Source organism: Marasmius oreades, chromosome 6 (assembly GCF_018924745.1).
Source record: "Marasmius oreades isolate 03SP1 chromosome 6, whole genome shotgun sequence".
In the NCBI taxonomy this organism is placed as follows: Eukaryota; Fungi; Basidiomycota; class Agaricomycetes; order Agaricales; family Marasmiaceae; genus Marasmius; species Marasmius oreades.
The window spans coordinates 1,138,515-1,164,330 of NC_057328.1; the positions used below are offsets into that span (position 1 = coordinate 1,138,515).

General features: G+C 48.3%; 6 protein-coding genes across 7 annotated transcripts; 5 read left to right on the forward strand and 1 right to left on the reverse strand.

Annotated features, from left to right (window-relative positions):
- Positions 1-224: 224 nt before the first annotated feature.
- E1B28_009770 (uncharacterized protein) lies at positions 225-1,288 on the forward strand (the record flags this gene model as incomplete). Its single annotated transcript, XM_043154684.1, has 6 exons — positions 225-348; positions 399-481; positions 540-650; positions 700-759; positions 815-902; positions 960-1,288. 6 exons carry the CDS (start codon positions 225-227, stop codon positions 1,286-1,288), a joined length of 795 nt encoding a protein of 264 aa, XP_043007141.1.
- Positions 1,289-1,439: 151 nt separating this feature from the next.
- DHX38_2 (Pre-mRNA-splicing factor ATP-dependent RNA helicase PRP16) lies at positions 1,440-7,147 on the reverse strand. Its single transcript, XM_043154685.1, has 22 exons — positions 6,401-7,147; positions 6,135-6,319; positions 5,903-6,077; positions 5,719-5,844; positions 5,140-5,660; positions 5,053-5,082; positions 4,638-4,995; positions 4,352-4,555; positions 4,133-4,290; positions 4,007-4,079; positions 3,827-3,958; positions 3,711-3,772; positions 3,447-3,657; positions 3,238-3,393; positions 3,036-3,183; positions 2,817-2,979; positions 2,454-2,767; positions 2,259-2,402; positions 2,070-2,194; positions 1,924-2,013; positions 1,740-1,869; positions 1,440-1,678 (listed from the first exon to the last, which is right to left on the reverse strand). The coding sequence occupies exons 1-22, from the start codon at positions 6,549-6,551 to the stop codon at positions 1,531-1,533; spliced, it is 3,804 nt and encodes a 1,267-aa protein (XP_043007142.1). The 5' UTR covers positions 6,552-7,147; the 3' UTR covers positions 1,440-1,530.
- Positions 7,148-7,486: 339 nt separating this feature from the next.
- Positions 7,487-11,720, forward strand: E1B28_009772 (uncharacterized protein). Of its 2 annotated transcripts, XM_043154686.1 has the most exons (5): positions 7,487-7,578; positions 7,721-7,766; positions 7,973-8,167; positions 8,499-8,885; positions 8,973-11,720. In XM_043154686.1, the coding sequence occupies exons 1-5, from the start codon at positions 7,543-7,545 to the stop codon at positions 11,294-11,296; spliced, it is 2,988 nt and encodes a 995-aa protein (XP_043007143.1). In that variant the 5' UTR covers positions 7,487-7,542; the 3' UTR covers positions 11,297-11,720. The 2 variants fall into 2 exon arrangements, with proteins under 2 accessions (XP_043007143.1, XP_043007144.1); XM_043154687.1 differs by lacking the exons at positions 7,487-7,578; positions 7,721-7,766 and having other exon boundaries at positions 7,810-8,167; positions 8,499-11,720.
- Positions 11,721-12,151: 431 nt separating this feature from the next.
- On the forward strand, positions 12,152-14,161 carry E1B28_009773 (uncharacterized protein). Its single transcript, XM_043154688.1, has 4 exons — positions 12,152-12,341; positions 12,404-12,576; positions 12,642-13,398; positions 13,454-14,161. Exons 1-4 carry the CDS (start codon positions 12,224-12,226, stop codon positions 13,525-13,527), a joined length of 1,122 nt encoding a protein of 373 aa, XP_043007145.1. The 5' UTR covers positions 12,152-12,223; the 3' UTR covers positions 13,528-14,161.
- Positions 14,162-14,352: 191 nt separating this feature from the next.
- On the forward strand, positions 14,353-16,605 carry E1B28_009774 (uncharacterized protein). The gene is made up of 7 exons (XM_043154689.1): positions 14,353-15,114; positions 15,217-15,290; positions 15,346-15,507; positions 15,629-15,707; positions 15,784-15,835; positions 15,949-16,304; positions 16,366-16,605. Exons 1-7 carry the CDS (start codon positions 14,445-14,447, stop codon positions 16,443-16,445), a joined length of 1,473 nt encoding a protein of 490 aa, XP_043007146.1. The 5' UTR covers positions 14,353-14,444; the 3' UTR covers positions 16,446-16,605.
- A 3,066-nt stretch (positions 16,606-19,671) lies between these two features.
- On the forward strand, positions 19,672-21,978 carry E1B28_009775 (uncharacterized protein). The gene is made up of 7 exons (XM_043154690.1): positions 19,672-20,072; positions 20,121-20,434; positions 20,491-20,748; positions 20,802-20,900; positions 20,960-21,085; positions 21,153-21,382; positions 21,440-21,978. The coding sequence occupies exons 1-7, from the start codon at positions 19,790-19,792 to the stop codon at positions 21,816-21,818; spliced, it is 1,689 nt and encodes a 562-aa protein (XP_043007147.1). The 5' UTR covers positions 19,672-19,789; the 3' UTR covers positions 21,819-21,978.
- Positions 21,979-25,816: the final 3,838 nt, after the last annotated feature.

Consider the following 25,816-nt stretch of genomic DNA (forward strand, 5'->3'; position numbering starts at 1 on the left):
AGGTCGCAAACGTGGTCACAAGAAGTCCTAACAGTTGGTAACGTAGGTCGTCGGGGACCAACTACTCTTCACGCTCTTTGGAGTCTTGTCTGTTCAGACGTGTTCGTTTTTAAGGTCTCATTGATGTCCTCAGCGCCTCACCCCACAGTTTCACAGATTTCTATCATATCAGCTCCCGAGATAAGGCCCTGATTAGAGCACTCGTCTATGTCATCTACGCCATCATGCTAACCCAGATCATCCTGGCTGGTCACGATTTCTTCGGGCGTTTTGCCAACCCGAACCGTATTTCAAGGCTCAATTTCGAAAACCTGGGTTGGCTGTATGTTCCTGTGTTGGGAGGAACAGGTGAACTCTAATATACCGTTTGGAAGTATTGCCATCTCACTGTCATCCAGTGGAGGCTGCCGTTCAAATGCTTTACGCCTGGAGAATTTCCGTCCTGTCCCAGAGCCATGTCGGACCGTTTCTACTGGTAGCGGTGTGTTTCTAGCAGTCGATCTTCTGAATTATCGGTCTTTGATTCGTTGGGACTTCAGCTCTCGATCGCAAGTGCATGTTCAGCGTATACTTCAGCTACCTTTGGATCTAAAGTTTCCAATATATCCACTCTCAACTCTGATTCTCTTGGCCTGCGGATCGCTTCAACTGTGGGTGCACCGTTGATTGACCGATGTCCTGTTTGACGTTATCTTTTAGGTATGGTATGCAAGCTCAGCTGTGTGCGATGTGATGATTGCAGTGTATATGGTACGCCTGGTAAGTGCTCCGTTCATATTCCAAGGATAGTCTCGTTTTCACCTTTGTCTAATAGTTAACAAGAAGCAGGAGCTCTGTTTCGAGCACCCGTGCTGCGATTGGGAGAATAGTCCGCCTCACGGTCGAAACAAATGCCCTGACAGGTAAGAGGGATTTCTTGACTGTACGAACGCATAGATCAAATCTGAATGAATAAACAGCGAGTTTCGCGGTGGCCACTCTCGTGCTTCTCCTCGCAACCCCGGGGAAGACTTATTTTTTGACGTTGTCATTACTTCTACCCAGCATTTATGCCAACGCCTTCCTTGTTATGCTGAACTTGCGCTACCGACTCACCCAGCCTGGGGTCCCAGACCCTCAACCTTCCTTCTGCAGGGCGTCTCTGAGTACAGCACCTTCCTCAATGCGGCCCGGGGTTCATCAGCCCGCGCTGGTGTCATTCCAAGAGGAGCATGAACTTGGTAGTAATTTGCGGACCAAAGACAGAAGCGATGACCTCGAGAACCAGTGGAATGCTAACGTGGTTTAGGTATTCTTCCGTGTTCCGTCGCACCTCAGACTTCTGGTCCTTCATGTTGCGCAAAGTGAAGTATTCCAGGCAACCCTGTTAACAGCGAGGAAATGTGGTCGTTGCCATTTTTACGAACAGCGTACGCTATCTCCTATCATTTGCCCCGTATACAGGAAGGACGCATTATGCATTGCCCACATTATTGACTGTACAAAGTGTATCTTACAACATACATATTCACGTACTTGCACATATTCATCCTAAATTCCCGCACGTCTCTTTGGGGTCGGTGTCGCTCTAAGCCCCGCTCCTATCCCACTATGACGAGGTGTGCCGGGAACAATGATTTTTGAGCTTCCTCTCGCTGTTTGAGTTGCCAGTTCCTCTTCCGCAGCTTTCTTTGCGAACCTGAAGAAGGTTATGGCGCGATTAGTTCCGGTTGATCGGACAAACGCGATGAACGACTCACTCTTCACGCTGTTTCGCCATCTCAGTTTCCAGCTCTGCTCGTTTCGAAAACTCACGGTCCGCTTTCCGTCTATTTCCCCGGTCGTCGAAGTTCTTCTCTTTAACAGAGTAGAACACGGAACCGAGTTCAGCTACAGGACATGTCATGAGTGTCTAAAGAACGTGAACAATGAATGAACCCATACCAAGCCAATAAGCGTCAATTGCTGTTACTTGTGTCATGTACTCCTTAGAAGTTAAGATGAGTTCATGATACACAACATAGGTCGGAGTGTCTGGTGACACAAATTAGCCAAGGGATCCTGGATGGCGTTCATATGGTGACACTCACATCCAAGCCCATACAATGCACTCGTAGGATGCAAATGTGTAGGCAGACCGGAGCGAATGTTGACGAACTCGCCGATACCTTTGACACGCGCAGCTTGGTGGAAATATCCGGCCGTTATAGCTTTCCTATTAAAATTCGGGAAATGAGAAACCAAGACAATAATAAGGTGACCTCGACAACCAAACGAACCTGATAACGTCAAAGTCGGTACCAGCAGATATAATCTCCATCTTCTGGAACTTCATGATATCCTCCAGCTGTACCCGAACTTCTCGGGCCTTCCGAAGCAGCTTTGGATGCAAGAAATGTCGCATCGCCCATTCGTCGCGGTGACTAAGAGAAATGAGCCTATGGTCCCTACCAATATCGACTAGAGCTACGCACCCATGGCTTTTCCATTGATTAAACACGTTCAAGAGCGTCAAATGATCACTTTCGGGAACATTGAACTTCTCCCTAGCTGCATCGGCTTCCTCCATCCGCTCCTTTGGTCGGTAGAACACACTCGGAACAGATAACATGGAGACGATAGTCAACATCTCTGCCGAACATCTGTACTCCACGGACGCGATGAGCATTTTGGCCATCGACGGTTCCATTGGGAATTCAGACATTTTGCGACCGACGGCAGTGAGGTCACCGACGTTGTCTAGAGCACCTAATACCCAAAGCTGATACATTGAATTGAGAATGTTGGCCTGCGAAAAATCGTCAACCTCATTCCTTTGCAACTAAAGAAGACCTTACTTGAGGCGGTGGATCCATAAAATCAAACTCCAAAAGATTTTTGACTCCGAGGGACTTGAGAAGAAGCACAGTATTCGCCAAATTCGTACGCTGAATCTCAGGAATCGTATTCTCGAACATTTCATTGCGGTAGGCCATTTCTGTGAATAGCCGGTAGCAAAACCTAGGGAAAAGACCTGTCAGAAAGGAGGGATGCATCGAGCCATTTTAATCGCTCACCCGCTCCCAGTACGTCCAGCACGACCAGTACGTTGTCCCGCATTGGCCTGGCTAATGGGCGTAATTTGAAGCGCATCCATGCCAACTTTGGGATTGTAGACTTTGAGTTTGGAGTAGCCCGCATCCACCACATACAAAATACCGTCCACTACAGAAATGGGAATTCGTCAGTACAATAAAAATATGACACATATATGTGTACCGGTCAGAGAAGTTTCGGCGATGTTAGTCGCAACGATAACCTTTCGCCTCCCGTCACTTGTAGCATCAAAAATCTTGGCTTGAAGATCAGCGGGCATCTGTGAATAAATTGGTAGGACGGCAAGAGCTGCTGGGTCGTCAAGCTGGTCCAATCGCTCTGGATAACATAACGGTAAGCAACAGCCGATAGGGACGAGGGGGGAGACTAACCTTGAACGACCTGGCACGTAATCTCGATATCTTCCTGCCCAGTCATGAAAACCAATATGTCTCCCGGAGGTAGTGACAGGTGGATCTGGAGGACCTGTTTTACTGCGCTATCGACATAATCCTCGCACGGTGATTTAGAGTGAAATATTTCGACAGGGAAAGTTCTTCCGGGAATGGTGAAGCAGGGAGCGTTGCCGTAGAACTTCGAGAACTGGTAGGACAACGTGAGTAAACGAATGTAAAGAAAAAGGGGATGTTGTGCACCTTCTCGGCGTTCATCGTTGCGGAAGTCACAATGAGTTTCAAATCTCGTCTCCGAGAAAGAACTAGAGGCGAGATTGACTGTGAGTAAGGATTACAAACGCAAAAAGAGAACGTACTTTTACGCAGTAAACCCATGAGAACGTCAGTACTCAGCGAGCGCTCATGAGCTTCATCAAGGATTATAACGCTGTAGCGATCCAGATCCCCTTCGTTTAAAGACTCTCGGAGAAGAACACCATCAGTCATATCTAAGAACTCGGTAAGTAACCGGCAGAAGGGTATTTTGCTAGACATACATTTGATTTTCGTTTCCGCGCTCGTGCAATCCTCAAATCGAATAGCATATCCCACAGTGGAGCCCAATTTGCACTGAGATAGATATGTGAGATGTAGGTTCAACCGACAAAACCTCATGAGCTCACCTCCATCTCCTCACTGACACGCTTTGCAACAGACATAGCGGCGACACGACGCGGCTGGGTACAACCTATGATACCATATTGACAATAACCATCTTCGTAGAGGTACTGCGCGAGCTGAGTAGTCTTCCCTGAACCTGTCTCGCCGACAACGATGACCACTAACCGCGAGCGCGAGATATCAGAAAATGGAATCGGGTTATTGCGTAGGACATAACTTACCTTGATTGTCCCGTAGAATACGCATGAGATCCTCTCTACATGCGAATGCAGGTAAATATTCTCTTTGCTGTTTGAGCGTCCGAGATCTCGCAAAGACGCTGACGCCTGACGAGGCTTTCAAATGACTGGCAAACTTGGAATCACCCTTGTAATCCTCTTTGACCCCCTTCTCCTTGGCTTCCTTCTCTTTCCTTTCCGCCTCAGCTGTGAGAAAGAGAAAACGAAAACTACGTGAATGTGCAACTCCGAATTCATCGAGCTAGAAACCAGGCAGTTGTTAACTCACCATCGGCATCCGCCTCCTCATCCTTGACTCCCATGATATTACCGAGCGTTGTTCCTCCAATACTGGCAAGCTTCGCAGCCGCTTTAGCCCTTTCCGCCTGTTCACGTTTCTCTTTGACGAGAACACTACCCTTCTTGGAAAAGATAGCCATGTCACTGGTAGGATCTCGGATTGGGTTTATAGGATCGAGCTGTTTGGTGAAGACGGTTCGGCCATCGAGGAAGGGGGGTTTGAGATCGTGTATCATGACGTGTACTGTTGATTCCGATTCGTCTTCGAAATCAAGGTCCACAGCTTTCCGCGTTGCAACACCGGATCTTAGCATACGATTGGCTTCCCAGAGGTCATTATCGGCGTTCTGCGGGAGTTGAGGTGTGAAACATTATGTCTACATGAGAGTCTTTCGGTGACTTACATATTGAGCTTGTCGCGCTGATATCTTTCTCTGCAAAAAAAAAGATTGACGATCAAATAGCGATTAGAAGATAGATGATAGGCTTACAGTCTGCTTTTTCGCTATCTCTGCATCCTTTAGCGCGCTTAAATCCTCGTACTGAGCAAGTGGGTTGTGTTCATCATCCCCAGCCAAACCCCCATCTTCTGCTCCTGTATACCAGTCCCTATCCAACCGAACCTGTTCCTCCTCCCACTCCCTCGCGTCTATCGCAAAGGCAACATTCTCGTCTGGACTCCCTCCTCTAACCATTCTTGGTGTCGGCGCATCCCAGCCTCTACTCTGCGCACTACCCCATCCCCCATCTTCACCCCTAGTACTACGCGGCGTTGAGTCCCATCCAACGTTAGGTACACGGACACTTGGCGCATCGGAGCTTGAACTTCTGGCGGAACGAGGGGTTGAGGCGTCCCATCCTCCTCGTACACGGTCATCATCTCGACCTCCTCTATCACGATAATCGCGCCTCTCTCCCCAACCCCGCTCACGATCACGATTCGAGCGCCGTTGAAAGTCGCCTAACCCTTTGGGAGCATCTCCACGTTGTTCCTGAGCCGCCGTGATACCTTCTAGAAATCATGTTACGCAGTGAGTAACGCGACGACAAGTGGTTAACGTGCAGCTCACCTCTTTGCCTTTCTCTCCGACGTTCATCTAAACGTTTACGCGCAATCTCGGACAATCCGCCAGGATTAGAAGGTGTTTCTTCGCCTCTTTGCCTTGGATTGTTGTGTCTGACGGGAAGGGATGGTACTGATGCAGATGTGAGTGAAAGACCAAAAGCAGAAGGTTTTTTGAAAGGAAACTGTACCTTTGAAAATTGGTTCAACTCCCTCATCAAATCTTTGTCTCTTTCTCGGACCATCCAAATCTCCATTAGTCGCTTGAGCGGCACGCTTCTCCTTGGCCAACCTATCCAATCCTAAGACTGAAGTTCGAGGTGTCGGGGGTTCAATAGGCTTCGCGGGTTGTTTGAAGGTATGTTGCTGGAGGTCAACGATGATGATGAATATACAACCGACCGACCGAAAACAAAAACGCACCGAATCTCTACGTACGAGCCCCCCTTGTCTGACGGGTTCCGGCTGAAGCACATCACTATCATGGACTGTGATACCTGCCACAGGTTGAGGAGCAATACCAGTTTCTTCTTGCTTCACATGTGACATGATCTCGGAATAGATTTCTTCGAGAAAGGAATCCTTGAGTTTCCCAAACGATGCGGCAGCTTGATTTGTGTAAATGAGGAACGGAACGTGAGCTACGTGTTGTATTTTTCCGGTCGGTAAAAAGAAAGAGGGAGATTTACCTTTCTTGAAGCCATCTACTGTGCTGGTTTTCGCGATGTCGGTGACTCGTTGTGCTAATAAATCATTCGGATTGACTATGTTGAGTACTCGAGAGAGCTTGATGGCAAGCTGATGGTTGAAGTCTTCTGGCGCCGGAGGTGAGGAGGACATGGTGAGGAGTGCAGAGTCAGAAAGTTGGAGTGTCACACGCAAGTCACACCTCGGCAGTAAGCTAGCGCCCAACTCTTATGGCGCTTGAGGTTGCTCTGTTGTCCTTCACGATCCTCTCGTTTTCCAGAAAAGATGAAGATCAGCCTACATTCGCAACCTACAAGCTTCGAGCCCGGGAATATCTTGCTACCGCTTCCGCTGCATTCATCCGACTTCAAACTGGGGCTACGACATGGTGAAATGTATGGGTTCGGGTTCCGTCATTGCAGATCCCTTGAAGGACCCATTCGCCCGTAGGCGGCTCCGGCACAGTCAAACTGTACGGACAGTGATCGATGATCACCAAGAGACATGGACCAGGCCCATGTAACGGATCAGAAAAGTTTCACGATGATGAACGGCGGAAAATCGCCATATGCATGAGAGGTGTTGTGAATCGAGGAGGACTGGATAGTGCAGAAACTTCCATCTGGGCGCCTGTGGTTGGATGCTGCCTACAACAGCGGCAGCTTATCGAACTTATCCTGTTGTCACCATGCAGACCATTATCTTATTCATTAACGCAGACATTTCAATGTCTCGGATTAAAAATCTCCGTGCCTACATCGCAGAGCCCTCTGGATCCCTACATAGGGTACATAGCGGTAAGGAGACCTAAATTAACCCATGCAAACTTGATCTCGAATACTGTTTGGTGAGCTGCATTGAACATGACATGGACATGTCTTCACAGAGTTCCTTCAACTTTTGAGTTTAGACTGTCGTCCTTGATCAACGCAGGAGAGTTGTGGCGTCGTTTTTGCCTGTGGTTGCCTGTAGTTTGTGCCGATATGCATGCTACGATCCTCCTGGGGCCGTCGGGACTCCTGAGATGATCATGGACGGCCCGCGATCGGCCAGCAATACAGCATGTGGTTGTTACCATACTTGCCGCTCTCACACTCCACTGTTTCCACCGCATCGTGCAGCTACAACAATTCCAGCAAGAGTAATGGTGAACGACGTGGACAGACTTCGGGTTATCGTTGTACGTGGTATTTCCGTGGTTAATCCGGTTGCTTGCTTCAATCTGTTTCCGTTTCTCGGGGAGGGAACACCGTGAACTTGAAATCCCATTTGATATATTATATGCTTCCGTTCTTACTTACACTTACTCTTTAACCTTGTAGGCTTTGGCAGCGTTGAAATACAAACCTCCTGAACACTCGTGTGCTTGTGCGTTTCAGCCAATGTCTTTCATTTGCAAGATCTATGGCTCTCAAGGAGTACTTCAACTTGTGGATCCATTGCCTTCTCCACCGCTTCATTCCAGGAACTGATGATTGTCTACGATCGCACGACCTCTTTTTCCACCGCGCACATGGACTTAAACATACCAAATATGGGATTCTCTATCGATCGGCCGATTCCTGGGAAGATAGCATACGTACTGGAGCTTCAAGCGAATTTTCCGCTTGTGGTTGGAGCAACGGGCAGCTCGGTCTCTACATCTGATGGTCATGCTCAGCAAGAAGAAAAACTTGGCCACGAACAAGCCCTGCGATGGAAACTTCGTGCGCTACGTCTGGAGAAAGAAATCGGAGACTTGAAGGCGAAATATGAGGCGGAACAAATTAGTGCGTATATTTTTGCGCCTCATGTCTCCTCGGTCGATTGCTGCTGGTAACCACGCCGACGATCATTCTTGCATGGGTATTCAGGGCTGAGTCCTATTAACCCAAGGTCGCAGGTCTGAGTTCATGGCATTGCCAGCAGACGCATACATACCTCTTGACATACCTGGTGCATGACGAGGCCCAGTTTCAAGCCATTTACATAGTCCGTTTCCGACTCGGAAACCTCGCCTCGCCAAGGGCGGGCTTGGGACTTATTTTTTTTACAATCTGGCTAATATGGCTCATTGATTTTCACTGATTTCCCTGTGTTTTTTTATGGTATGGCAAACAGGAGCAATCTCGTTGGCTCGCGTAACCGAAGCGTACTCGTCGGGTACTGGTGTTGCCCAAACGGTGCAAACGAAAACTGTTGATGGCCAAGATCAGCAAGCGGCATCCTCAAGATCTCAAACTCAATCTTCTGGAAATGTGCCTACAAGCTCCGATGACCGAACTGGCTTCCCAAGCGAATCGTTGTCTGCACCTGCAACTGAGGGTGTAGGAAAAAATACCGTCACTACGAGTACGGGTGCAGGAGGCAAGAAAAAAGCGGCAAAGAAGACGAAGAAGGTTCCGGCGACCGACATCAACTCTAAAGAGCCTAATTCTCGTGTCACGTCCAATCCTAATTCTGGCACGCGACTGGATCTGGAAACACTTCTAGAGGAGCATTTCAAAGGCAAGTCGATTCGTTCCTTTGATTTCTTGACGTGAAGTGAACGTACCTGGCACGCGTTTCTCTGATACACGGATTCTCAACAAACAGACGCGAATTCTCGGTTCTTTTCAAGGAACACCAATGCAGGCTCTATCTTCACCTCGTTTTCCTCCTTTGAACAACTGGCTTCTGCACTTCCTCAAAACCCCACTACAGGAGAACAGTCCCTTCTTCTGTCAACAACGATCCGCGCTTTGCAGGCTGTTTCTGCCCCAATGAGGCATATTCTCTTCGAATTTAATCCAGAATCAGGAACTCCAACCCAAGCCCGTGATTCAAACCCTCCTTGTAGTAGCGCCACCAGCGCAAATACGCACTCCCTCCGTCTCCAAAAACTCAGCGTTCTATTGAACTATCTGCTAACCACGAGTATCCCATTGATCTACTCTTCGTCCGCCACACATAGTCGCACTCATTCGAGCCGTCAAGGACAGAACACGACAGACTTACGGTCGGCCTCAGGGCCCGGTCTACCGTCGGGACCCAGTGACAACCAAGGCGAAAGGGACAATGAAGACACGCAAGTCAAAGCCAATAGTAGTGTTTCGGATATCGACCCAGAGCCTGCTTCCGATCAAGACCAAACTCATTCAATCGACGTGCTTCTTGATTCACTTACGACATTGGTTGTTAGACCTCTCCTCCATTCTTTCGTTCCTCTCAGTGAGGGTTTTATTCACTCACTCTTCGGGGCTAAAAATTCTGGTTCTGGTGGCGCTGGCGATGTACGGGACCACCAACATACCCGAGGCTTTACTGAACCTTCGAGTTCATCGAAGTTGAAAACACCGCTCGGATCGTCCACATCCTCTTCCAATTCCAAGAACGTTCCTTCTGACCGCCGTAATCCCGCGACGTCAACATCCACTTCAAATGGTACTAGAATATCGTCTTCCACCTCCGCCTCTATCTATTCAAATTTACGAACTCAAGTGTTAAGGGTCCTCCATGATTTATTTTTCGTCGTTGACGGAATGCTTGGAGCTAGCAACACTAGCAGTTCTAGTTCAAACTCGGAACCTCTGACCGATTTTCCGACTTTTAACCGCGGGAATTGCGAGCATTCCATAGGTTTTGGTTTAGGTTTCAAAGAGTCGGCGTCGCTTACTGTCATACGCGAATTACTCGACGTCTACAACTTGAACTTGCCTTTGGGATGTCAGTTTCGAACGGGGTTTGGTGTCCTCGAACCTGGTTATACAACCGGAATGAGATGTTTTACCCACGCTAACGTCAACGCGAATACGAAACTCGCCACCCCTTGGGGCAGTATACATTCCGGGCCTCCTCCGTCCTCGTCTACCCTTACGACGAAGACGTCAAAGACAAGTTCAACTCAATCAACTCAATCTCAATCTATTGGTGTTCACACGACGTCGACGGCGACTAGTGATACGAAATCAAACCGCGGTGATGGGGATATGAACATTTCAACATCAGATGAACAAAACGGAAAGGTTACAGGTACTTCAACTGAGAGTAGTCGTACTAGCGCCCATCCCGCTGGTTTCGTCGTCCCGGGGACCGGTAACAATATCTACGCAGATTGCGGATGCTCACTTCATCGTCGTCGGCGTGGATGTCCGAACGCTGAGAGTGAGAAGAACGAGGATCTAGAAGGAATGCAAAAGCTGGCGAGGAAGGATATGGTGTGGTACTTTTGCAGTGTTTTGCATTTACTTCTTCCGAGTGAGAGTAGGACGAATAGCTGTGGACTTGGGTTGTCTGAGCTCGGTGGTGTAGGGGGTGGTCGTGTGAGAGATTGCGGGAACCGGATGACGATAGATGTCGCGGACGTAAGAAGTGCAGGTGGTGGCGTTGGTAGTAGGTCCTTCGGTCATGGGCGTGATGCTGATGCTAGTTCCATGAATGACGCTGTTGGAGGAAGTAGGAGGGATAAGCGCGTTGGAGACAGCGTAACAACAAACGATGGTGGAGGAAAGGGTAAGATTGATGGTGTTGACGTCGAATCGGGCCATGACGGCATCCAGATAGACGGCATCCGGTTGCTCAGGGAAGGTGTTCTGGAAGCCCTTTTGGAGCTGATAGTCCGTTGTCAGAGACGTGATACATCATCGCGATCCTGGGGAGGACGATATGCGGGAACGAAAAGGGAGAATGGCGATGGTGGTCGCTTAAACGTTGAGACTGAGAACGAAGGAGGGAGGAAGGATGCGGGGTTAGGGCAAGATGATAGGGGCGGGGAGGCGGGTTCAGGCGTTGGTGACCAACGTCATTCTGACAGCAAGAGCAACGAACCCTCGAATTCGCCTAGGCTGTTCTTGGAGGAGGAAGAGTACCTGATGTTACTGGGGGTTATCGAGCAGTACTATTGGCTATTGTCTCCGATTGTGCAAGCTCCCGTCGAATGAAGTTGTGGCAGAGAAATACCAGAGGGAGGCTTTTTGGGAGGATATAGGCCCAAGGTTTGATGCATGATGGATTGGGGGTTCTTGATGCGCTGAAAGACAGTGCGTATTCTATCGCTGGGTGAAAATTCCCAGATGTGTTCAAACACGAGGTGATTGACGCTGTGGTCAGTGGCGTAACAGTTACGATAAAGCGTTGAAGATATAGAGTCTAGCAGAAGGAGAGAGAAGGCGAATTATGTTTTCCCCCAGAAGGATTCCATGGCTAGCGGAAGATGGCTAATGATCATCCTGTCACACTCTTCCAATACGAAAGCGCATGGCTAAAAGTAACTGTAATCAGTCTATCATACTTGCGAGCACTTCAGGCTAATGAGCTGCAGGGCTGCTCTACGGTAGTAGTCGGTTCGAGCGGGAGGCAGGCAAGGGCCGGCAGAGTTTGAGCGTGGAAATAACACATGTACACGGGTGATCTGATGTCCATGGAAATTGCAGTCCTGAAGACCTGAGTACTTGAGTTCTGGTCCACAGGTCTACCAAGTCCAGGTCTTCTGCCAGCTGGATACCCCCTCGACATCTGCTCGGATTTCTTCAGATGGCAGACTGAAATTTGTACCCTGCCGCATGTTTTCTCGTACGTTTTTCTCTCAGCATGAAGGCTGTACCTGTCTTGCAGCCGGGGTCTCGTGGATCTCGCCTAGTTTTTTACCCCGAATTCAAAATTCTCCCGAAGAAACCACGCGACGTACGAAATGATTTTTCACTTAGCAAAATAAATAAATGATAAATAAATAAATAACATAATTGCTCAATTGAGCACCAAAGATGATCTCGATCCAAATTTCCCACCACGCGCACCTAAATCTGTACATAAATTCACCTATCAATTGGCTGGAGTAGCTGCTTAGCCCCTCTCCCCTCCCCATCAATATGTCTGCTCTAAGTGCCGCTCTCGCTGCCTGCAATCGTCCCAACGTCGCCGTACTCAACGTCGTCGACGTTCCGCTCAACAACCAGGAGACATTAGCTTGTCCTTCCGTTGTTCCCAGTACGTTCATGATGTCGTCTTCAACATTGATCACGCGTTGTTGATCATTACTTCTCTATCAGAATCTCCAGAGTCTCCCTACTTTGCCTCGAGTGACGATAGCTCATTGCGAGCCTCATCTTCATCATCGTCCACCTGCAGCATGCTCTCCGTTCAGACAGACGTGCAGAATCTTTCTTCTGAGACAAGACCCAACGAACATCTTGCCGTGTTGATGCCTAGACACCTCTGGAAGGTGCGTACATTTGACCCCTATGACGCGTCGCCCACCGCTCATTGTGTCTTCTGCTCTTTGTTCAGGCTGATAACTTGGCTTCGACCTGCGACAATTTCTACTGTAAAGTCAACTTTACCATCTTTGAACGCAGACATCACTGTAGGAAATGCGGCGGTGTGTTCTGCAAGGTGTGCACTTCGCGTCTGACACCCCTTCTGGATACCTCCAAGCTCTCCTTCCTACATCCCCCTCATAATGTTTCCATTTCTACCTTTGCATCATCCGAATCTCCTGTCGTCAAGGCGCGGGTATGTGATGACTGTTGGGACCAGCTGTATGGCTGTCCTTCGACTCCCCGAACACCCGAGCTCGTTCGACCTTCCTTACCGATCAACCTCATGCCGAAACTCCAACTCCCACTCTCTCCCACCGACAGTCGCGCTAGTTCGCCCTCATCTTCTAGCCCAAGAACGCCCCCCAATGGTCTTGGTCTAGTAGTGCCTTTCGAGCGTAAACCTACCACCGAGACCAGCTCGCTCAAACGAGTGAGCTCTCGCTGTAGCAACTCCGATCTGCGTCGTCGCACTGCTCTTCGTGGGTCATCAATGACGTTGCCCGATGAGGAACGGTCATTTGGTGAACTTGACTCGTACCCGCTGAGACGCTCCTCAGTGCTATGCAAGGCCACTGGCGGAGGCCGGTGGGAACCTAAACAAGGCCCAGTTTTCGATGGTCAACGAGTACCCGTTCCGGGAGGTAAAGCACCGTACGAAATTCGCATGGAGAAGGAGCTCGAGGAGGAACGGATACGCAAAGCAAACCCGGTCATTAAAGATGGAGGTTAGTCCCTTTCGGATGCTGAAGGTCTGATTGATTGACTGACCCGCATCCATAGAGTTCCAGTACCGATTCCCACGGGATCCAGAGATAGCGCTTCCTGTAAGGAGCCTATCGCTTTCGACTTTTTGACCATCAAGTTGTTCGCAGTGCCTTCTATCGTTATTTGCTGTATACATATTGGCCATTCGTTTTATCAACTGTATCACCACCAACATCATCGCAATCCACATACCGCCGATCCCCTAATCTCTCCAGTATCTGGGGTCTTCATTGCCTATATTTGCTTAGTATTTTGCTTTCTGCTGTTTATACCTTTTGTTTTGCGTTACCCAGATTCTTTTTGGCCTACCCTTCGCCACCCTTCCCCTGAACCCCGAACCGCTAAATCCGTTTATTCTTGTCTGTTTCTTCGTTCCTTTCTCGTCGTCACCCTCCCTTACATCTTCCTCTCTTTCCTCAACACCGTCCTCCGCCCCGCATAATCCCCTTTTCCCTCCATGCTGTCGTACGCTGTCGCTATTCCTATGAACGTCCTCGATTATAGAGTCGACATGGACTTTTTTGCTCGTCTTTTTGGGATTGTGTTGTCGGTTACCATATACTTTATCACCATACCACCATTTCCTCCATACCATAGAGTAGATAAGATGTACCAGACGGGTTGGTCTTTAACTCTGCTACATATCATCGGTTTTGTGTACTACGTTATGTTGTCTAGTTCTTGTTTCATGGTAATAAGAGTTGTTGATACATTGTGAACTCCTCGAGATGGCAGTAGACGACGACATGATTAGTGTGGCTCGGGCATTCATATGGTTATCGTTCGACCCCTTTGGCTCTTTTCTCACTGTGCGACGATGCCGCTGTATTCCCGAACATTGTCAATGTCAATGTCACCGCACAGTGCCTCCAGAAACCTTGTATACAGCCCCTGACTGAGCACCGCTTACAAATCAGACGCGTCGAGTCGTTCCGAGTTTTTTTCTCTTTCCGAAAATTTGCAGAGTCCTGTGTACTCGCACACCTTTCCCTGTATACGCACCACGATGCTTGCACTGCGTCGGGTGCGGTTACCCTCTTCCTCTTCGCGGAATCTGATTTCAGCCACTGGGGTTCTCAGAAGGACGAATGCGACGGTGACCGCAGACAGTGCCATTACGACGTCAAATTCGACACAAACACCGCCTTTGAAAGCTCCTGCAGCAAAGACTAGGGAGATTCTGTTGAGGCCTACGGTTTTGAAACCTAAAGAACGGAGAGCTGACACGCTACCCAAGCCAAAAACAAAATCTAAGGTTCAGAAGAGCGAGGTGAAGGTGGAGGAGAAAGAGTCTACGTCTACTACCAAGAAACAGAATACATCTACAACGAACGTTGCTGGTCGTAAACGACGCCGCTTTGTGCAGCGAAAAAGACCGCAGATCTCTCTTCGAAACCGGCGCAAATGGAATCGACCTTTACACGAAGGGGTTATTCCTGCGTACGATGAAGCGTTGAAGGTTATTTACAGGGACAGTCGGACGTTAAAGAAGGAAGTGAAGGAGTTCAAGGCAAAAGTTCAGAGGAAGGAGCAGGAGTTGGATGCGGCGACGGAAGGGACGGAACAGGAGGTGTTGGATGCCGAGTTGGAAAAGATGAGGGAAAAACTGAATATATTGGAAGTTCAGTCTGAGATTAATTTGCCGTCTGTGAGGTGGACTGTCGCGAATGCTATGGGTGCGTGTTATATTCCGCTTTGACAGATATGCTCTTCTTGTTTCTGCTATGTCTTTCGCGAAATGAAGGTTAACATGTAATTGACCGACCCTTCTATCTTAGCGGACATGCGGATATCCTCACACCGTTATCTCATGGAACAGAGATGGAGGAAAGATGGAGGACTTGATCTTCTGGTATGTTTCCTATTTTGGTGCTAGGTTCCTGTGGAACTCATGAAATTGTGGTCAGATGGAACGAATTCACCAGATGAACGTAGTCCCTGACGTCCTTCCTGTCGTACACCCTTCCATCGACCTGGACGTGACCGTTAAACCTCCCCTTAACCGAACATTTATCTCATCAAGACGTGTTTTCTTGGTAGAACCTGGACGGTTTTTGACGCCTCAGCAGGTGAGGCTTTTCATGTTACGTTCTCATCATCCTCGTTTCTGTTTCTGTATTGTCCGGCACCAGCTTCTAACGTAAGGGTATGTGGCTTACCGTTTTATGTTATTTTTGGTATGTCTTCTAGACAATCAAACCCCCGACACTCTTCCCTCATGTCTACCATCCGGACACGAGGCTTTACACGATGCTCATGGTTGACCCCGGTAAGTAGACAGCCCCGGAAACTCTAAATTCTTTTCTGTGATACGAGTGCTGATGTCGCCGTTCTTTCATCGATAGACGTCCCAGATGAAGATAATCAAACATTCACGACGTATCTACACTGGTTGAAGTACGTCTCAATCTCATTTACCTACCATTCCATATTCGCCTTCATTCATCACTCCCCAAAATTCCCCGATCAAGGACATTTACATCTAACTAACTTTTTCTTCCCCTTCACAGACCTAATATTCCTCTGTCCGCCACACGCCGCGGACCTATTCCGGACCTCAATACACATACTACGTACATGCCCCCACACCCCCAACGTGGGACTCCTTACCATCGATACACCATCCTTCTTTTGCCGAATCCACCCAAGTCTTCCTACAGCTTGAATGTCCAAGCGAAGGCTCAACGTGGCGTTCCGACTTCGGAGTACCTGGATATTCCGATTGTTCCGAATAGTGGGAGGCTTGGTTTCAACGTACGAGAGTTCGTGAAGAAGTGGAGGTTGAACGGAGCGTTGGGAGGGGGATATCATATGTTCAGACAGGTCTGGGACCCTACAGTGACTGGGATATACGCAGCCGTTTTGGGTGGGTGGCTCAACACCGCTTTTTTTTACCGGTGGGGTCATTAACTTTCCTTTTGCTTTAGGTCAATCGGAACCTCATTATGGAGTACCACAAAAGGATAACCCGTACGCCGCGTTCAAGACGTTCAAAAAGTATGTGTAGATATGATAAAGCCTACCTGTTCGTCTGCCACTACTACATTCCAATCCACTCGGCGATTTGACATGCCCGCGGTGTACATACATTTGACCTTAATCCTCAGTCGTAATGTCACTCTGAATTCACCGGTTTGATACACTCAGTATACTTTCCTTACTCGAGCGACTTCTTTTCAGTGGTTCGACTTCGATTTCAACCTAGGTTGTTCGGTGTTGCGGTCTCGGACATGCAAGCTGGCCACTCTCGGACGAAGGGTGTTAACGTGAGCGTGTGGAAGGTTCCGTGAAGACCACTTACCAGGTCACTTACCATTGTACTTATACACGCTTGGACCAATAGACCAATAGACCGAGGTCCACCTTAGGGCATAATTATTATCCATGACGTTCGAAACCTCAGTAAGCAATCATCGAATTGGGGGCGCTTTGTTCCTCCGTTGAGTCATTTTCGGCGTGTGCCATGTCCCAGGCCTGCGGCCTGAAGCTCGATATGATGCCTTTCTCCAGAGACCTTGTGGTTTGAAAACCGTCAGAATTTCATCATAGCTCCGCAAATTTTGCGTGAAGTTGGAGTTGGGAGTGCTAGTGAGGGGTCTTTCGCTAGAAGCATTTGGAGTGGATTAGTTAGTAACCAGGGGTGATTCTCCTAGCACTGGAGCTCAGTATTTCCGAAAGCGAGATTTATCTCCCTCAGCCCGCGTTTGGAAAGGCTAACTGCTCTCATTGAGACGAGATCTCAGAACATGGTTTCGTAAGGAGTGTGGGTACATAAGTGACTTCCCTGGACGACTCACGATGTATTCATTCTTCATGAGGAGATACATGTCACGATTCCTTCAGGACTGTGGAGTGCCACCTACTAGTACGACATTAGACGAGCGACAGCGTCCTGTACAAGGAAAATTTCGGCGTCTTAATGAATTTGAAGTACAATCAAGCAGTATTTCAGCGTACATGAAAGCACAGATGCTCGCAAAAACTCCTTCTCCGGTGAACATTTATCCCGAACCGCTATCTGCGGATTGAAGTATTGCAGACGTCCGGCTATCAAGGTCAGTGACTACAACCGTCTCAGAAACTAGATCAAAATGATCTGAACGTTTTGGTAGTATACTTGGTTTCTATCTTCCCGCTTCCCCACAATTCAACGATTTCTACCCCGCACGTGTTTGGAGAAAGTTGAACATTGAGGGACCCTACTTGGGCATGTGCGGCGTGGCTTGAGAACACGATATACGGAGGTAAACTGTCGGTATCGAAGGAGGGCGAGTCATCTGCTTGTCGTTGGAGTAGAGGTTGGAGCGCAATTTTCCAGTAGAATTGAGTGCCTCTCCACAGGCCATATGTTCGCGATGTACCTGCGGGATTTGTGATATTCATGAATGTCTGAATAATGAGACCGTTCATCGGAGGTATAGAATCATCTTCTATGCGATATCGTATTGCAGAGTTTCTCCAAAAGATGCTCAATTATACACGACCTTGAGCAACACAGGCATCACGATGGGCGGCCCGCTGGAATCTCGGTTTCGTGATATCGCTGTCAGGATGTGAGGGCGTTCCGTTCACGAAGAGCGCCCGTGTCCAATTAAACCCAAAATTATAGCGGAACAAGACGGAGAGAGTATGCCGATGCTCGTAAAGATATCCGGGACGAATGGGGACACCGTTGACAGGAATACCCACTCTGCAGAGTGAGTGCAGGTAGGACAGGACCTTTAAAATCGAAGGATCTGTCATGATATGTAAGCCGTTTGGGACTCGTCAACACCCCAGAGACAGAGGCTTTTGAAGCAGCAGGCCTGCATAGTTCCACGAATCATATAGAACCCGATTGCAAGCCAATGAGAGAGAGATTATACTATTAACCACGGTTATTTCGGAGTCAACCATATGGTTGAGCAGAATAGCGAATATGAAAGGTACGCCAGTATTATGTTTTTACTTGACCGTCGCAACGACCCCGTTGCATCTTCAGCATGAATAGCCGTAGTTCGGTATAAGAGTTGCCTTGATCATTAAAGTAGAACCAAGCAAGAGCGGGTTTCCCCGAGCAAAAGGTATGAACCCGTCAGTTGATCTCTCAGAGGAAAGAACAACACCAAGGAAGGCCTGTAGAGCAATGGAGTTTATCCTTTCTGGAAGACGGGATAGATGTCGTGAATGTGCCCTAAGGTGCCTCCTCCCATCATGATGGTTTGTTGCGGCGGCGGCTATTCATCTCGGGATGGTGTAAACATAGTTTGATGGATGAGTAACATGCAGTAAGGACTTAGCAGAGCTATAATGCACATATCAGGCTTAGCATCACGAGATTTTTTGTCCGAAAAGAACATTGCAACTTCGTCCGGATAACAAAGACTCAGGCCCGGAGAATTACAGAAACGGATCGGACTTTGATTTGAGGCGATGTGCTCAACCAAGTCATGCGATGGGGCCAACCAAGACGACCGTGGATGCAGGAGGCACAAGTGGGGAATTGAAGGCTGAGCGTTCACCCTGGTAGTGGAAGATCGGTAAATTTTGTGCTCAGACGACTTGTCGTCGAGGACCTGAACACATTGAGTAACCTAGTTGGTGGAGATTGACGGAAGTGTTGCTGATATTAATGTGAAAGTAGTATTCGCGGTCCCAATAGGAGAGTCTGTATAGAAGACATGTCCGGTGATAGACGTGGCACTGGCAGAACAACAATCTCTTGGACCATAGAAAGGCTTAGTACAAGCAAGAGCCTCTAAAGAGAAAGGGGTTGTTCAAGGATGGTAAGAATTGAAAGAAATATGCAAGTGAATGGAATGATTTTTCCATTACTAGAGGAATGAAGAATTTAGATGTCATCGCTGGCATGTTCTGCGATCGAAATCTTACCTAAATGTTCTTCGTCAAAAACGGCCATACATTCAAGGTTGTTCAAAGCCTATTGGGAAGCTTGGGTGCTTGAAATAGAGACAGAGTAATTGATATCTAGCACAATTATAGCAGCTATTTTCAGGTGTCAGAGAAGGTCATGGCAAGCGAGTATTTTCCTGAACTACTCACCTGGAACAGGTACCGACATCGCTTAAGGCCAAAAGGTTCCCATATGACTTGTTAATCGCCGATTTGTTGAAAGGTTCGAACAGAGAACAGATGCGTTCGAAGAATAATTAATAATTTAAGTGGTCCGTGCACACTCACGTGACTATTAGTCACGTGTTTGTTCGCGTCGCGTTGCCCAAATCTGGAGGCCAGCTTGCTGCTGAACATTGAACCCACAGAACTCTAGACATAGAGGGGTCTGGCATCGCCCACACCGCTCGACTTGAAGCCAGTTACTCGATCTCATACATTCGTTCCCCAGTCGTCATTATGAAAGCCAATGCACCTCGGTCACCCACAAAAGAAATATCCGGCCTTCCGTCGCAACGAGATTTTTTTGGAGATATCCATATGAACACAGCCAAAGGACTCCCTCCAGATTTTAGGGATATACATATGAATACTGCTAAAGGCTATACGCTTGGAAATGATATCAGAATGGACACTGCGAAGGGGTCGGTTTCGACCATCAAGCAAAGTGGATTACCTCTGAAGGATAGGGAGATCCTGGAGAGTGGCGAAGTCAAGCGCAAAGCTACAGTGGCACAACTATGTGAGCTATGCGACCCATGGTCTCGATCTGCGTCTGAAAATTTGACAGATTTTCTGGATTATTACTTCCAAATGCTCGGATATACTGCTTCACGAAAGGAACGTCGAACTCTCTTTGACAAGGATACAAAAGAACGAGGACTAACTGCGTCAGAATATTCGAAAGAATTCAAATCCTACTGTGGTCGCGAACGTGTCCTGTTGAGGAAAAGGCGTACTAAGTTACGGGTTGATCAATTCCATATCATCGCGCAAGTCGGGCAAGGCGGATACGGTGAAGTGTTTTTGGCGAGGAAGCAGGAAACTGGGGAAGTTTGTGCACTCAAGAGAATGAAAAAACGAACGTTGCATAAGATGGATGAGGTGCGTCGGGCTCCGCAGGGATTTCCTGCTACAATCGTTGATTTTTCCCTGCCTAGATCCGACATGTTCTTATTGAAAGGGATATCCTGACTGCTACGAAAACGCCTTGGCTTGTCAGGCTTCTCTACGCTTTTCAAGATGCTGAGCATGTTTATCTGGCTATGGAATACGTTCCGGGTGGCGACTTCCGTACCCTATTGAACAACTCGGGAGTGTTGAAGGAAGAACACGCACGATTTTATATCAGTGAGATGTTCGCGGCAGTTAACGAGCTCCACAAGCTTGGGTACATCCATCGTGACCTCAAACCAGAGGTGAGTCCATTGATTAGCACAACTTTTTGACACTGACTGAACTTCGTAACCAGAACTTCCTTATAGACGGAAGTGGTCATGTCAAATTGACCGATTTCGGTCTCGCTACTGGTGCATTAAACCCCAAACGTATTGAGTCAATGAAGGTCAAGGTTCGTACTTCGGATTTATGGTAGGTAGGGAGGACAATCTAATCCATCTCGTTATATAGTTGGACAAAGTAAAGGATAACCAAGTTATACATCGTTCTACTCTGGAAAGACGCTCTATCTACCGATCGATTCGTAACGAAGACCCTCGGTATGCGGACTCCATCGTGGGTTCACCCGATTACATGGTGTGCAGACCTTTACCAAAATCCTCCTTTCCGAGGTCCAATCAACCGATATTCCTCTTTCTGATAGGCTCCTGAAGTTCTCCGCGGGAAACCTTACAGCTACTCGGTTGATTATTGGTCCCTTGGGTGTATCTTGTTCGAGTTCTTGGCGGGCTTCCCTCCCTTTAGTGGTGGAACTCCCGAGGAAACATGGACCAACCTCAAAAACTGGACAACTGTTCTTCGAAGACCTGAATATGATAAACCGGAGGACCTTATCTTCAACCTGACGGACGTTGCCTGGGACTGCACGATTCAGTATGTGTTATGTCTCGAGCGACCCCTTGCTCTAATTGAACGTTATTCGTAACGTAGACTCATCGCCCACGCCAACACACGCTATTCCAGTTTGGCACAAGTAACCAATCATCCCTTCTTCAAGAACTCCAAACCTCCCGTAAAATGGGATGACTTGCGCTCTACACGGGCACCGTTCGTTCCGGCGCTAGACTCGGAGATCGATACAGGATATTATGACGACTTCACATCTCCCGAAGACATGGCCAAATATGCGGAGGTGATGGAGAAGCAGAAGAACGTGGGTAAGGTTAAAGAGAAGGAAGAACCATTCGCGAGAGGTGTTTGGGTTGGGTTTACGTTTGGTAAGAATGGGCCTGGAGTCAATGCCGGTAAGGGGATGGGAGGGCTAGGCGAGGCTTACGGAGAGGGAGATACTTTGGCGACGATATTTTGACGGCTAGCACTCCGCATGCGTTCCTTTACTCTTGTACTCTCTGTGCGTTTGGATTGCGGCAGAACGTGCTTAATGCAAGTTTTCTGCTGTTTGTTGTATGGTACTTATAGACGGATGGATAATATATTTCTTTCGTGTGCGTATGGCCCTTAGGACGTTCTACTAGGTGTGACACTTGCCGGCCCCCAATTTGAAACTCGTGTGTGCTGGAGCACAAGGGCTCTGGCTCTGACTAGTGACTCCTTGTAGCATTCCTAATTTTATCTACATACTCTCTTCTATCATTCAAGATAGCGTCGTCTTGCGCCATCGCTATGTCCGAATCACACCGTGTGCAGTGTTATGCAAGTTGTCTTCAATTATGTGTAGGTTCTGCAAGAGGAGATGTACGACTAATGTAAAATTGAATAAAAGTCTCCAACTTGCTAATCAACGTAGTGTATGGATGAGGGGTATTTAATATACATAATTAGTGACTTCTATAAACATGAACGGAGGAGCCAACACCATTGAACGGTTTTACCGTCAGCCAACCAACCTAAACCGTACAACAGTTCTTTGACCCGGAAGAAACCTATGCGTGTCAACAGGTAACACGACGACTTCCAGTTCCCCTCTCATCATCTTGAGGTGGAGGTTAGGCTGAGGAGCTGGACCTGGTAACGAAATAGGAACCTGGTTTTGGCAGGTATAACGAGCGACGAATCCACCGTAGGCAATAGAGGTAGCACGGGCAGAAGGACTGCAAGGAAAAACAGAATATGAAATATTAATCATCAAGAATCCAACCATCCACGTACTCAAATTTGATTCTCCCGAGCCGCTCAATCTCCTCCTTCACATTCTCGACAGTCTCAAAGACTTCTGTCTCCCTCTTCAAAACTTGGAGATCCGGCGCAACAGAAGAAAATTCTCCGTCAAAGCTGAACTTTGCTATACTCTTTCCCCGCGGGTTATCGCTAGCTTCGTTGTAAGAAACATAATATGATTGTGCTTGAAGGAAGTGCGAAAAAAGTCGATGGAAATTTGACAAAAGATGAGAGAGCGTCAAGTATTCTGGGTAAGGAGCGGCAGGCCGAGGCTACGGGGAGAAATGATCAAGAGCAAGAACTTGAGAGAATGTTTCATAAAGAGTACCTTCTCAGGCGGGAACACGTGGGGTGGGTATGGGTTTGTGGCTGGCTTTCGGATGTTGGATGGCGAGTGCTCGCGTGTAGGCTCTTTGTTCCGCGGCACGTGCAACACTACAAGAACTTGGTCGTGAAGCTCTAGTGGGTTGGATTTCCTTTCATCCGGAGACTTTCTCCTCCACAGACACTGGTTACATTCAACACAGGAATCACTTGTCTGTTCCTTCCCCTTCTCCAATTTGACACCACAATCGACATTTGCACATCTGCTATGTAGGATACGAGAAGGATCTTGAACGAGAGGTTGTAAGGCAGGCTGAGTTTCGGGGATCGATCAGTATTGAAAAAAAAAGAAATGAGGAGATCGACACGTACCACTTCAGCCTCGAGCACGGCTGGATCAACGATTCCTCCCGATGTAGCTTTGATCTGTCGAATTCTCCTGGTCCTGGTGGTCTTTTCTCGACATGGATGACACATCTTCCACTTGTGGTCGTTGGGTCCCGGAAGAATATGTCTGCATGATCGTATTGTACAAATTCTTGCCTTCGGAACGAGGAGGTCGTGAATATCAATGACCTTGTAGTTAGAACCTCGTGTAACAAAATTTCTTAATGGGACTGGTTCGAAGGTACCGGTAGGTTTAGAGGGAGAGGTCGACTCGATATTTTTACTACTACCTGACGGAGCGGGCTTTACGCAGTTGTATGCGCAACGTTCCTGACATCCGGGCCGTTTGCGCTGGTGCTCACGATTGTGAGTGCGACACGAAGGACAACACTTGCAAGTGTAGTCCATTGGGAGAACTTGGCCACACTTTCTGATCACACATGTACGGCCACTCGAATTAGGCACGGAATCAGATATACGTGGGACCTCTAGCTCAGGAGCTGGAGACGGAGAGGTAGAACAGTTAGTTGGTGTGGAAGCTGCATCAACAAGAGGCAGCGATGACATAGGGCTGAGGGAAGCAGAGGAAGAGGACGCGCTGAGTTTAGATATTTGGGATAACGTTATTCTGATACGAGGGGTCGGTTTCGTGTCCGACTCCTGAGTCTCCGTGGAGGCAAGAGGAGGCGATTCCTCTGGCAATATCTGAGAAGGAGAGGATGCCGTTAGGTCTAGAGATGAGGTCGTATCATCTTCAGTGGCCGCCACTGGGGTGGGGAAAGCATCATCTTCAACGATCGCTACTGTGGCCAAGGAGGATGCTTGCCCTACGGGGACCTCGTCGGGGATGCTGCTTACATGAGGCGGTCCCTCTTCAGTGTCTTTCGATTCGAATGGGGGCGCATTGACGTCCAAAAGGGGTCGTGGCCTTGGGGGTATACGAATCTTAAAGCTGCGAAGGGATGGTGGCTCCGTATCCTCTGCTTCGTCACTGGAATTGTCTGACGACTCCGAAGTTGAAAAGTCCTCCGAAGATTCCTCAGAGGAATCTTCTAGGTCTGTCAGATCACTATCCCAACCAGGGATGCGGTCCTCTTCTTCACGTATCATGTCCTCCTCGAGCGCTCGTTTCTCGTCTTCCTCCATCTCGTCCTCGTCGCTGGATCTATATCCGTCAGCCCACGCCACGCGCTTGCTTTGTCCATTAATCTTGATCGGTTTGAGACGTAGAGTCAGACCAGACGGGAAACGACTGGTGGTTGAATGATTGTTTGGCTTGAGGGCAGCCTCCTTACGAGCTTTCCAATCCGACATGACACACTTGTAACACCTCGTCATTGTACTGTCCGGTTTGACGAGTCCCGGGCATCCAGCAGTACTACAAGTACGGATATTTGGAACTGAGGAAGTGCGAGGTAACGTAAGACACTGTAGCGGTTGTGATGGTGTTTGTCTGGATTGAAGACTTGATTGTGACTGCTCCCTAGAGTTCCTAGAAATCTTAGGTATCTGAAACGCTGTAGAGTTGAGCTGGGGTATATGTATGGCAAGATATGGGTTGTTGCTCCTTTCTGCCGACTGACTAGCACTCGTATGTGAGGTGGCAACGAATTGGTCATCGGCAGTGAGGTCGATAACTTCAGGAGCAAGTTTCTCTTGCTTGTGGGTTATTTCTGGATAGGGATGCCCTTTGGTACTCGTATGTAAGGTGGCAATGGACTGGTCATGGGCAGTGAGGTCGGAAACTTCAGGAGCAAGATTCTCTTGCTTGCCGGCTATGTTTGGATAAGGATTCCCTCGAGGGACGATATTGTTCACTGGTTCAGGATATACCAACTCCAGTCCTTCAAGATTGAGACTCAAGAGGGCATTCTGGATATGACAAAAAAGGGATTGATGGCTGAAGCGACTCGGAAGGGAAATTCTATGAGGAATGACATACCTGTACGGCATTACCGACGGCAGTGACAAGATCAAACTCCATCGGCAGTGTCCCCTTACACTCCTTTACATCGACATTCATATCGCCTTCCCAGCCTCTGATCTTCATCTCGTTTGAGGATGAAAGGGAAAGAAGAGGCTCCGACATAGATCGTGAAGCCTGATGTTCTCTGCGCCGTTCGTCTTCTGCTTCTGCTACAGACCCTCCACGCCCGCGCTTCCTCTTTCCGAGTAGATTCTGCTCAGATATATAACCTCCGTTCGTAGGGCCAGATGGTCCAAGAGGTAGGGACACGGCACGACATTGCTTTGATGGGGGCATAACGATGCCCTCAAGCTGATTAATGGGAGGATCCATCACGACCTGAGGAGGAATGATAGGTTGAAGGACACCACAAACTCCAGCAGTATCCTCGGATTGCATCATGGGGGGATAGGGATCATAATGAACGGCACGTACTTGGGCTGACAAAGTCGAAGGATCGAGAACATTTGCAGGAAGCCTAACGCTGTTTGAGGGTGCGCTATGGGGAGCAT